The sequence below is a fragment of the Sinohyriopsis cumingii genome, unplaced genomic scaffold, assembly GCF_028554795.1.
Source record: "Sinohyriopsis cumingii isolate HCF-2022 unplaced genomic scaffold, ASM2855479v2 utg000622l, whole genome shotgun sequence".
Classification (NCBI taxonomy): domain Eukaryota; kingdom Metazoa; phylum Mollusca; class Bivalvia; order Unionida; family Unionidae; genus Sinohyriopsis; species Sinohyriopsis cumingii.
Window position 1 is genome coordinate 247261 of NW_028315918.1, and position 14258 is coordinate 261518.

A 14258-nucleotide genomic window follows, 5' to 3' on the forward strand; every position below is an offset into this window, starting at 1 on the left:
AATGTATCTCATGAATTTTCATTTTGTATTGTAGGAAAATAAATTACTTGTTGATATAACATAAACTGTTTCACTTTCTATTGCATAATGAAAAAAATAGAGTCATAGCAGTGGCAATAACAAGATTTTCAAGACAGCAAATGTGGCATCCATACGGACTAAAAATTACAAGTCTTCTAGTGAAAACCCTGTGTTGATATGGCTTTCCCCTCCATCAGAGTAGCAATAACAAGATTTTCAAGATGGCTGCTGAGGTGGCCAATTAGGATGTCTGGGCAGGCACCATTTTCATTTGGGAACAACAAGACGTGATGAACGTTCGTGTAATGTTTCATAGCAACTGTCATTGTAGTTCACAAGGAATAACAATCACAAACATGTGCTAACAAACTGACAAATGTTGGAAGAAAGATAAACACATCATCCAGTAGAGTTTCAAATTTTCAGTTCAATATCTCCCTGCTTTTCTCAGAACTATTTATCCTTCTAAAGTGCTGAGAGAAAACTCACCAAATTTTAGTACAAAGTCTGGACATATAATAACAATATGAAAGAAGGGTATGGGTTTTGATGCTCTCTCCTGGTGTCCCTGGGAGGGTGGCAATGGTCAAATATATAAAACTGTAGTTAGTAACATTTAAAAAAAAATTGTTTTAGCAACATAAAACATAGTCATAGCCTGAGGACACATCATGTATGTAATAGTTTTTGGGTTATAAATCTCAGGGTCAAAGGCATGTGCAGTGGGAAGGTCGGTGGGTAGGATGTAGAGTACTGCATAAATAGGATGGGGATTTGCTGATGATCTAGGCTCATCAGGAGATCATGATTTTATCAGAAAAAATGAGTTCATGTCTGGATAATTGTTTTAAATAATTGGGCATTGGACATGGTAGGGGTCTACTGTATTTACTCATGCAGATCTGCCCTCACATGAGGCCCTGGCAGATCAACACAGACACTGATCTGCCCTCACATGAGGCACTGTTAGATCAACACAGACAGTGATCTGCCCTCACATGAGGCCCTAACAGATCAACAATGGCGCTGATCTGTCCTCACATGAGGTGCTGGCAGATCAACACAGACATTGATCTGCCCTCACATGAGGCCCTGGCAGATCTGCATCTACGTTGTTCCTTCTACTGATTACCCCATACCAAATGTGTCAACCCAGATCTGCTGGCATATTATGCAGTGACAGATCCGGGCCTGTGCAGTTTGCAGCCATACTTATCTTATGAACAGAATATGTAAATCAAACAATTAGGACAACTGACTTGTGATGCACATAATCAGCATTCTACTTTACTGTACACAGAACCTAAGCTTTTGTGACCATGTGGCAACATTGTACTACAATCTTTATTTATTAGCCCAACTGCTATTGGAAGTGTTTTTGTTTCTACTCAGCTCTGTTTGTATATGTGAACTAAGTAACTTGAGAAAAATTTGGTTAACAAGATTTTTCTTGAGATTATACATAAAAGATATGACTAAAATTTGGTAATTGTTCACCAACACCTTATAAAATATTGGCACAATGAATACCAGACCTGCCAATCCTAACAAGACCTTGACAGTAAGGCAGTTTTTTCCTCCTTAAGTTAGACCAGTTTTCAATAAGGTGTAACAAAACATGAAGTACTCCTACTGTCAATGGATGCAGTGATGGTAAACATTGTGTTAAACTCAATTTGAAATGTTTACTTGAACTTTAATAATTCCAGTACAGTTTCAGAAACTGCAATTCCAAACCCTGTGGAGCACAATAAGCTTTTTAATATTTCAAAACATTACGTAGCACTTAAAAAATTATTCATGTGGGCTGTGGTGATGGCAATCATATTTCCTAACATGTGACATACTCAAATTAAAACAAGATGTCCACTAAACACAATTTTTGCCCTTCTTGATTCCCCCACACACACCAAGAATCTATATATTCCCTTGTATTCCTCTGTACTATTAAAACTTTTTAGGATGTTTACTGTCCCTTTTGTCCTGACATGTCACTTGTTGAATGCCATTTTTAAAATAATAAGGAAATCTTGATTATGCCAATGTTTTGCAACACAAACTATCTGCAGTTCAAAGCATCAGAGATACTACAGAATAGTCAATCTCAGTCTCTGACCAATTCCAATTTTGCTTTTGTTTCATAAGTCCATATTTTAAGGGTCATTTCCGTAAGACTTATGGCAAAATCGTAATAGTTGGAAGGTCTGGAATACTACTAACATGTATACGTCATGAGCTTGAGATTAGCATACTTTGGCTTGCAGTACTAAGAAACGGAAATGCACACCAGACATAGCCCTTTGGAGAGCGATTTATTTCACCACCGACCAATATCTTACCAATGCAGTAGTGTTTTCAGTTAAAATGTTCACAGGAACAGTCTGCAATAACAGATGCCCTTCCAGTTTAGGTTAAGAGACATTCCTCAAGCCATTAAGGCAAGCCGGTACTACCATGCCTTACATGCCAGACAGGTCCTTACCACCATACCTTCCATTTTCGCTGGAATCAGAGGTAGGTATCAATAATTGTTTTTATCACTTAATAAGAGAAACATAAACATCCAGAAGCAGGCAATTTATGTATTTGTTGTTACACATCATACCTATATTTTTTTAAACTGATAGAAAGGTCAGTGTGCACTTATTTTATATACATGCTTATTTTCAAGTATGTGATAAATATATGAAGTTTAAATGTATTCGTACAAAAGACAAATTTACACAAGAGGCCTACATGAGACTTTAACAAATAAATTTGATGTGTCTGAGGAGAACTTTGATATGTCCTTTGAATGTCTGTTGCAATATGTGTACCTTGTGAAACTGACAAACTGTGAAGTCACATCACTCTTCAAGTACTCGGTTTCAAGGAGAGACTTCACTACTTCCAGTATATCTAGACAACAACAAAAAAAATCTTCAGAACATAGGCTAAATTCATAACGGGAGTTATTAAATGACTACTGCTAGAGGAGTAATAATAACAGCAATTATTACATGACTACTACAAGGAGAATAATGATGACTGAATTATTACATGACGACTGTCAGAAGTGTAATGATGACTGCAGTTATTACAAGACTATTGTTAGGAGTATTGATGACTGCCATTATTACATGACTACAGCTATGGGAGTAATGATGACTGCAGTAATTACATTACTGATAGGGGAGTAATGATTGTAGTTTTTACATAATTACTGTGTTATTTAGGCTAATAACCTGTATAAAGTTTTGCTGATATTGCATCATGTAAATAGCACCTGACAAAGATGTCATAAAAGTCACAGGAATAATCTCCTTATCATCTAAAAGCAGTTTAGAGCCAACACACTAAGCAAGGTTGTACTTGAATAAAAATCTGACATTTCTTATCATGTCATAAACAGAATCAAACATTTGTGCTCATTTCAATGGATGTATGTACTTATTTGGGTTAAATGCACATCAATAAAACACTGGCTATATGGTTACAATCTAAAGTTAGGTTCCAAAAATGTAAATATAAAGAACTGCAAAAAACATTGAGAAAACAAACCCTTTCCAATAAATGTAAACACAAAGTACTACAAAATAAAAGACAAAATCTAAGTATGTGAAGAAGAAAAAAAAGGCAAAAAGTATAAAATACATAATAAAGGGTCAATTATATATATATATATATATATATATATATATATATATATATATATATATATATATATATATATAGCATTCCTTTAGATTAGATCTGCCATATAACACACAATAGATATAATACATTTTAAAATGCTGATCATTTCAATCCAGTTCCGCAATGTGATGGATTGAATATCAATCATCATTTTAAAATGCTGGTCAATAATTCACCCCAGTTCCAATTTACTCTGGCCTTTCATGTCAGTAGGTTGCACCTCAACATGACCATTCATTTTTTTAAAAAGATTATATTTTTAACACATTAAAGAAAATAAGTGGCAAATATTTAAAATACATGTATATCATTCCTGTCATTTGGTTAAACCTTAAAAGAACTGTTTTCCTTCAAATTCTGCTTCGATACTCTCAAAAAGTTGCAATATGTCATCATTCTTCTGAATAGTTGTATACATGCTGTGTATTTGCTTCTGTGTGTGTGTGTCTGCATGTGTGAGGTGGGTTTTGTTACAATGTGGGGATGCATTATGAAATATGTCTCATGGGAGGTATTGCAACATGGATAAAGAAAATATTGAAACAGCTGTTTTACAAAACTTGTTTGATTTGCTTCTTTCTGTTTCTTAGTTTTGGACCATAGAATCATGACACAATGAAAAGCCCATGTTGATTGATTATCCACTAAGAATTGTAGGGACAAGATTTTTCTATATGACAGCTGAGGCAGTCAGGGTGGATGTCATTTAGAATGAATATGTGTAAAGTTACACGGAAATCCTTCAAGTAGTTTAGGGGTAGTAGCAATAACAAACATGTACTAACAGACAGAAGGACGTCAGACAATGGACAAAAAGGCCACCCAACAAGCTCTTCTGGTTTATGACAAGTAGAGATAAAAATAAACCAAAAATAACTAAATAAAAAAGCATGGCACTGATACTAAGAATAGATTTTTTTCCACTGAACAGAATGTTATGAATTATGTTTTTTTTAGAGAATATAAAAAATGCTTAAAAAATATGGCATCATTTCAAATAAATTATGACTCCTTTAAAATCAATGATACTTTCACATGCAACATTTATCAAAAATAATCAAATGTTTTTAAATAACATACTTTATGATACATATTCATTGTTGCCATGTTTTTAACCACAAGTACTTTGTGATACATCTTCATGGGTGGAATGTTTTTAACTCAAGTACCTTGTGATACATATTGACTGGTCCCAAGTTTTTAGCAAATAAGTACCTTGAGATACATATTCATTGGTCCTATGTTTTTAGCAATAAGTACCTTGTGATCTATATTCGTTGTTCCCATGTTTTTAGCTATAAGTACCTTGTGATACATACTGACTGGTCCCATGTTTTTAGCAATAAGTACCTTGTGATATATATTCATTGGTCCCATGTTTTTAGCTATAAGTACCTTGTGATATATATTCATTGGTCCCATGTTTATAGCAATAAGCACTTTGTAATACATATTGATTGGTTCCATGTTTTTAGCGATAAGTACTTTGTGATACATATTGATTGGTCCCATGTTTTAAGCAAAAAGTACCTTGTGATATATATTCATTGGTCCCATGTTTTTAGCTATAAGTACCTTGTGATATATATTCATTGGTCCCATGTTTATAGCAATAAGCACTTTGTAATACATATTGATTGGTTCCATGTTTTTAGCGATAAGTACTTTGTGATACATATTGATTGGTCCCATGTTTTTAGCAATAAGTACCTTGTGATATATATTCATTGGTCCCATGTTTTTAGCTATAAGTACCTTGTGATATATATTCATTGGTCCCATGTTTATAGCAATAAGCACTTTGTAATACATATTGATTGGTTCCATGTTTTTAGCGATAAGTACTTTGTAATATATATTGATTGGTTCCATGTTTTTAGCGATAAGTACTTTGTAATACATATTGATTGGTCCCATGTTTTAAGCAAAAAGTACCTTGTGATACATATTCATTGTTCCCATTTTCAGCCTCTGGCACATTGCACCAAACAAACTTTCTATCCCTGTCAAAAGTTGGTTTCTGTCGGTTTGAAATCTTGGTAGCATTTTCTATGATTAATTCTGACTCTGCTCTGTGGTTTGTCTTCAATTCTGTAGCAGAGCCTATTTTCAACAATACATCAAACACATCCGCCAGAAAATTTCCTGGTTCAATTGATGGCAACTGTCTGATGTCTCCAAGAAGGATGATTTTCTGAAGCTGCGAATTGTTCAGCAGAATATCCAGCAGCACGGAGAATGTGGTTACAGCTACAAGGCTACATTCATCGACAACAAGTATTTTTATATTGTTGTATGGCCATTCATTTTTTTTCATTCTGTAAGTGAAAATGATCTGATGAAGCGTATAAGCTTGTTTCCCAGCCCTCCTTCCCAGCAAATTTGCTGCCTTTCCTGTGGGTGCTGTAAGCAGTACATATTCTGTCAAAGACTTTGGAGCTTTACATTTAAATTCAACTTCATCTGTACCTACAAAATGTTCCACATCACTAACATTACAGTCACTGTTCTCATCTCTCCAGCATCCTGTACTGTTCACATCATCATCCCTATCAGAGTATATGACAAATTAAAAATAGAATATTGTATAATATAACAATTTTATACATGACCCCCCCCCAATTCTTTGTATAAATAACTGATTTTATCATAAGACTAATATATTACTTAGGTTAATATTACCATATCATAATTTTTATATACAGCTGTACACCATTATAACACACTTCATAATTTGGATAAATAGTGAAATGAGACATTTAATTTGTCAATGGAATGTCCAGAAAAAGGAAAGCTTATTCTGTGATGGATATCTTGACTATTTTAAAGAAACTTAAACCTAGTGAAATGCATCATAAGTTACCATGGTGTTACATTTGCACAAGTCAACTTTGTGCAGTTGGAAAAAAGACGATACAATGAATAAGCTGACTGGTTTAGATGCTGAACTAAAGTGCAAAAAAGCAGGATAATCAAAGGGCAACATGCTGGACTGAAACACAAAATAAAATAGATTAGCAGAGTACACTGGACTAAAATGCAGGGATAGTGCTCTATACACTTGCTTTGTTGAGGAAAGGTCACAGGGGATATGCAATGCCGATAGCACAGGTGGAGAAGTTTGAAAGAGAGTTAAATATTCATGATTCTGGATTGAAAGCTTGAATAATCTCCAATTTTGTAATGCAATAAGCTCTTACACAACATGTGGAGAAATCTGGACAGCTAACAATACTGCTGCAGAGGCTTATCCACAGAAACTGAGGTAGATTATCAAAGAGGGATGATACTGCAAAGAACAGTTCATTAACTGTGAAGAAATTGGACCGTATTATAAACTCTTGCCTGACAGAACCCTATGTGATCCAGGTATTTAAAGAAAAATTATTTTTAAAAAGACAGAAAAACAGTTCTTGCATGTATAAATAATTCGAGGAAACAACCAAATGCAACCCCAGGCTATTGGAAGATTTAAGTCTCCACTCTGCTTTCATCACATAAACATTAAAATAGAGCCATTTTTGTGTAATAAGGACCTTGTACTGCAAGTAAGGACTGAAAGGGCCAGAAGGGAAGGCAATTCTATTACTTGAGAACTGCCCTACCCACCCAGCTGCAAAAGCCTTTTAAGCAGCAATGAAAAATTAAAGCCGTTCATTTGCTGAAAAATACAACCTCCAAGATACAGCCTTTTAATCAAGGGATTATTGCAACAATGAAGATGAATTACAAAATAAAATCTATAATAAAATGTGTGGGAACAGTAAAAATTCATTAACAAATGCGGTAAAGAAGTTATTCTTAAAGGAGGTGATGTATCTTGGACGAAAAGCATGGAACAGTGTGACTCCCAGGTGCATGAAAGAAGCTTGGAAAAGGGACTGAAGGGAACTTTCCAAGATGCAAATGAGCAGGAGGAGGATTGTGATTTTTCAGGTTTCACAGAGAAGGATGTTGAAGTGGATGAAGCTGTGCTCTGAGGATATTTGAAATCACTTGACAATATTCAGTAATGGATCAACACTGATGATGACATAATTTTAACGATACTCACATGATCTGATCTATCAAATGCAAGACAATGTGGGCTGAAAGAAAACATCATGAAGCTTAATATTATATTTTTTTTTGTCCTTTTTCAAACATTGTTATTGGACTTAAGGCCAGGGCTCGCCAAAGACTGAAATCTTTCAACTCATTTTATAATTCTGATCTGAAGTGAACACTCATGAAAGACAAAACACACGTGTCCCTATTAGACAGATGTATCACACAATATCAAAATAATAAAACCTAGGAGTGGAAAAGCATAATATTTGTCTGCTTAAGTCAGTGTGACATTCAGTTACTATAAAGCAAAAATTATGAATATTAGCCAAAATGGCTAAATCTTGCAAGTCCAATGGCAAACTCGTCAGCACAGTTTGATAAAAATCTGCTGGTTTGAATATTATTTGAGATAGCCATCTGACTAAAAACAAAATCTTGGCAAAAGTTACTGTAAATGGATGGACACTGAACAATAATATAACCAGTGTGTATTTTTTGTCAACGTTTACTGTCAATGAAGCAATTAAAACAATTTAAGTTCCTAACATGATCTGATATATCACTTTAGGGATATGAAATACCTCTAATTTCCACAACTAATGTTTTGTTAAAATTCCACAAAATGGTGCCTTTTATCTGCTGGATATTTCACTTGAACCTTTGATTCTGTTAATAACTTGTGATACTAAATATTACCAAAAAATAGTTGTAATGTTTAACTGTACCCATTTTCCTTTGCAGCTGTGATAGTGCTGGTCACAACATGAGTTTTCCCACAGCCCCCTTTTCCAGAGATGGCAACTACAGGCTGATCAATAATTAATTGGGCTGATCGCCACTGGTCAGGGTCCTTTTTTATCGTAGTGAACACGTCTCTGAAACAGATTTTACCTTATTATACTTCTATAGCATGATAGGTCTCAACTAGAGTAGAGCAATTCTGAATGTTTTCTGTGCTAGCAGACTGACTGGCCCAACAGCTTGAAAAATTAGTGGGCGACTATCAAAACCATGGCCAGGTAATAAACTGAGGTTGAAATTCCTGTACATCAGCAAAGAAAATCAAGTAAAAACAAGATTACATTATGCGCCCATCCTATGTTTAATTGCTCTATGTAATTAAGCGAAATATTTGTCTAGAAACCATTGTTCTTCTTGTAGTCAGTTAACTTGATGTGTGGATGCCTATTATGTATAACTGTATTTTATGACTGACTTTAGTCCAAAATCAAGTTCACTGTGTACCTGACTAGGGGCATTGATTTTGTCAACAGCAAACTATATTGCCAATATTTCTCTGAGTATAGACTAAATATTAGGATCATTATAAACACGTCTTAATCTTAGTCTAGGACAATGAAATTGCCCATGGATAAATATGCTGTACTTTGTGCTTAGTTCTTTATTATAATTTTAGTAATGGACATAATCTTGTTGAAAACTTTTGAACCCCATCCTGGTTCTATTTTTGTGTCTTATAATGTATACTTGAAAACTTACTCATTCTTAACTTGACATCTTGAAGCAAAGTTAGCCTTATGGTTGTGTTCAGATTTTCACTCGGTGGAAATGTTTATTTAAAGTACTGTTCAATGGAAATACAAAGTGCTCATCAATAATATTCATGGTCAGAAACATTAATTTGAAATTAAAGTATGTTCAGACAAGTATATTTTTAGATTATATTACTGTGATACATCAAAAGATTCTTAACATATTGCCACAATCCAGGCCACTGGCATGTTACCACATCTGAGCATACAGCCACATCAACTTATTTGGAATACCAATAGAACATTATACATTTGGTTCTGTGATAAAATTGTTTGCACTATTTGGGATTCAATTTACAATTCTATAAGTTCTTTCATAATTTTCACTTGTTTTCCATGGAAATAAATTATTTTTGGTCTTTTCTGTTACTTAGTTTAAGACCTTAGAGTTGTAACACCACAAAATCAATACACTTGTTTTTCACCCAAAGATGTAAAATCAAATTATTGGACACAAACCATTTTTCTTTAATCAACGTGAACTTTACCAAGACCCCCAAATCAACTGGGTTCTTCCTTACCCAAAGATCAAGCATTCTAAAGTTGGGCAACCAATGGAGAACAGCGACCTTGGCATTTTGACCCTGAAATCAATAAGGTATTCCATACCCCAAGTGCAAGGTATCTGAAAAGTTTGGTAACTGCAGATGGCAGATAATTATTTTGCAGAATTTTTTTCCTTCTTTCAGCCACAGAGACCGAGCTTTGGATCCCCAAATTGATATAATTCTTCCTTACCCCAAGTACAAACAATCCACAAAGTATGGAAACTGTAGATGGTGGACTATTTAAGTCATTGTGCAGAAACCAAATTGGCAACAGATGGATGGCCAGATTTCACAACATAATATGCTCCACATTATGGCAGGCATAAAAAAAATGTCGAGGTCAAAATTGTATTATCAACTTCATACATTACATATGGTGGTGAAACTATTCACCTCTGCTGTGTATCGATATGATTTGTGACACACAACCTATCATATATATAAATACACATATCAACCTGATGGTCATTTCATCTTTACAAGGTATCTCAGTGGTAGGTGGTGCTGTTTAAAATGTGTTTACAGACTGGTTGCACTATATATGTTGCTATATTGGTTGTACTTCTAGCATGCAGATTACAGACTGGTTGTACAATATATGTTGACATATTGGCTGTACTTCTAGCATGCAGATTACAGACTGGTTGTACAATATATGTTGACATATTGGCTGTACTTCTAACATGCAGATTACAGACTGGTTGTACAATATATGTTGACATATTGGTTGTACTTCTAACATGCAGATTACAGACTGGTTGTACAATATATGTTGACATATTGGTTGTACTTCTAGCATGCAGATTACAGACTGGTTGTACAATATATGTTGACATATTGGTTGTACTTCTAGCATGCAGATTACAGACTGGTTGTACAATAATATGTTGACATATTGGCTGTACTTCTAGCATGCAGATTACAGACTGGTTGTACAATATGTTGACATATTGTTTGAACTTCTAGCATGCAGATTACAGACTGGTTGTACAATATGTTGACATATTGGTTGAACTTCTAGCATGCAGATACAGACTGGTTGTACAATATGTTGACATACTGGTTGTACTTCTAGCATGCAGATTACAGACTGGTTGTACAATATGTTGACATATTGGTTGAACTTCTAGCATGCAGATACAGACTGGTTGTACAATATGTTGACATACTGGTTGTACTTCTAGCATGCAGATACAGACTGGTTGTACAATATGTTGACATACTGGTTGTACTTCTAGCATGCAGATTACAGACTGGTTGTACAATATGTTGACATACTGGTTGAACTTCTAGCATGCAGATTACAGACTGGTTGTACAATATGTTGACATACTGGTTGTACTTCTAGCATGCAGATTACAGACTGGTTGTACAATATGTTGACATACTGGTTGAACTTCTAGCATGCAGATTACAGACTGGTTGTACAATATGTTGACATACTGGTTGAACTTCTAGCATGCAGATTACAGACTGGTTGTACAATATGTTGACATACTGGTTGTACTTCTAGCATGCAGATTACAGACTGGTTGTACAATATGTTGACATACTGGTTGAACTTCTAGCATGCAGATTACAGACTGGTTGTACAATATGTTGACATATTGTTTGAACTTCTAGCATGCAGATACAGACTGGTTGTACAATATGTTGACATACTGGTTGTACTTCTAGCATGCAGATTACAGACTGGTTGTACAATATGTTGACATACTGGCTGAACTTCTAGCATGCAGATTACAGACTGGTTGTACAATATGTTGACATATTGTTTGAACTTCTAGCATGCAGATTACAGACTGGTTGTACAATATGTTGACATACTGGTTGAACTTCTAGCATGCAGATTACAGACTGGTTGTACAATATGTTGACATATTGTTTGAACTTCTAGCATGCAGATACAGACTGGTTGTACAATATGTTGACATACTGGTTGTACTTCTAGCATGCAGATTACAGACTGGTTGTACAATATGTTGACATACTGGCTGAACTTCTAGCATGCAGATTACAGACTGGTTGTACAATATGTTGACATATTGTTTGAACTTCTAGCATGCAGATACAGACTGGTTGTACAATATGTTGACATACTGGTTGTACTTCTAGCATGCAGATTACAGACTGGTTGTACAATAATATGTTGACATATTGGCTGTACTTCTAGCATGCAGATTACAGACTGGTTGTACAATATGTTGACATACTGGTTGTACTTCTAGCATGCAGATACAGACTGGTTGTACAATATGTTGACATATTGGTTGTACTTCTAGCATGCAGATACAGACTGGTTGTACAATATGTTGACATACTGGTTGTACTTCTAGCATGCAGATTACAGACTGGTTGTACAATATGTTGACATATTGGTTGAACTTCTAGCATGCAGATTACAGACTGGTTGTACAATATGTTGACATACTGGTTGTACTTCTAGCATGCAGATTACAGACTGGTTGTACAATATGTTGACATATTGGTTGTACTTCTAGCATGCAGATTACAGACTGGTTGTACAATATGTTGACATATTGTTTGAACTTCTAGCATGCAGATTACAGACTGGTTGTACAATATGTTGACATACTGGTTGAACTTCTAGCATGCAGATTACAGACTGGTTGTACAATATGTTGACATATTGGTTGAACTTCTAGCATGCAGATTACAGACTGGTTGTACAATATGTTGACATATTGGTTGTACTTCTAGCATGCAGATTACAGACTGGTTGTACAATATGTTGACATATTGTTTGAACTTCTAGCATGCAGATTACAGACTGGTTGTACAATATGTTGACATACTGGTTGAACTTCTAGCATGCAGATTACAGACTGGTTGTACAATATGTTGACATATTGGTTGAACTTCTAGCATGCAGATTACAGACTGGTTGTACAATATGTTGACATACTGGTTGTACTTCTAGCATGCAGATTACAGACTGGTTGTACAATAATATGTTGACATACTGGTTGAACTTCTAGCATGCAGATTACAGACACACACAGTCTTCACATTTATTTATATGATAATCTCATCCTTGACAAGATCAAATAAATACCATTGCTCAAAGACATTTTTTTAGACACAGGCCCAGGGCTGATGACTATAAAAAATCACAAGCCCTGACTCAAATTCCACATGCCTGAACAACAATTAAATGCCTGTCCAGTACAGGTAGTAATGTCTTATCAACACTAATCAACTTTGCAAAAACAAGCATGTGCTTATTATGGTCTATCAATCAATCTTTTTCATGGCTAAATCATACTAAAAAGCACAGGTCAATGAACAAATTGGAATGTTCAATTCAGCATGTCGAATATATTACAAACAGGTGGTCTCCTATTTCGATATGTCTATATGTTATTTGAGGTATGTGCCAAGAATTAAACGCCCCCGACCCTTATTTGGTGGCGCTCTTCACAAATAAAAACTCAGTCAATCAAACAGTTCTGAAACTTATTTCTGCCTGCTTTGCTTCCTAAATTGCCATAAAAAATTAATCACGCTTGTACACTATTCCGACAACTGAAGTAATCATGCTTTCCATTTTATATATATGGTGTAAAATCCAACTTTCACAACATTCACAAACTTATCAATAATTTTTAATACAGACAGCTTAAGTATTCTCATTCCAGGCAATGATGTGTAATAACTTTTGTTTGCCTACACGCATCTAGCATTTGTTTGATATACCTATACTGGGTTTTTCCTTTGTGATATTTTTTACCTAAGCAAATTAGCACTATGAGATCACACACTGCAGTCTTCAAACACACCACACTAGCTATTGTAAGCCAATCAAATAAACCATGCAATGGTGGTTTATACAGACCTCTTTGACTTGGAATTGCTTTTATTTAAACTGCCCAAAGGATCATTTTACATCAGCTCCAATCGTGACTGCTTACTGTTTATACATGCTGTAAGTAACCAACATATACTGAAGTGTTTATATTTTGTGCTATTTTCGAAGATTACTAAAAAAATTATTTTTCTAAACATGACCATGTCATGGGTTTTGGGAATACAATTTGTGTTTTGAGCATGATATGCAATGTTACGACAGGTAAACATCTTAAAAATAATTTTGCAAATTTCATCAGCGCGATCGAAGTCATCTTATGTAAATTATATTTTTTTCAACAAGCCCTAAGGGCTTCTCATTTAGAATACAAGAGGAATTTGTAAGCACTGAATACCTCCAAACAGACTACCTGTTAGATGTTAAGTGATTTTCATTCACTTTTTGAGACCATTTGATCAGGAGCAAGTCACCATGCCCTTGTTTTGCACTGCCTGAATGCTTTAAAAAAACTGTATGTCTTCACTTAAAATCGGAAGGCATTTTGGTGGTATCTTCAAAACAAAATAAATTGTACAATTTCCA

General features: G+C 34.9%; 1 protein-coding gene across 4 annotated transcripts in view; it reads right to left on the minus strand.

The window, feature by feature from the left end:
- Nucleotides 1-14258, minus strand: part of LOC149773634 (DNA helicase B-like) — a 62351-nt gene that overhangs the window by 30055 nt on the left and 18038 nt on the right. For all 4 annotated transcript variants that reach the window (XR_016417337.1, XM_089946227.1, XM_089946228.1 and 1 more), the window contains 3 exons: nucleotides 8472-8621; nucleotides 5632-6245; nucleotides 2838-2919 (listed from right to left, as the gene is read on the minus strand). Coding sequence is in view for 3 of the 4 variants with exons in the window: in XM_089946227.1 (XP_089802353.1) it covers nucleotides 2838-2919; nucleotides 5632-6245; nucleotides 8472-8621 (846 nt within the window). In the remaining variant the exon portion in view is untranslated. The remainder of the gene's footprint in view (nucleotides 1-2837; nucleotides 2920-5631; nucleotides 6246-8471; nucleotides 8622-14258) is intronic.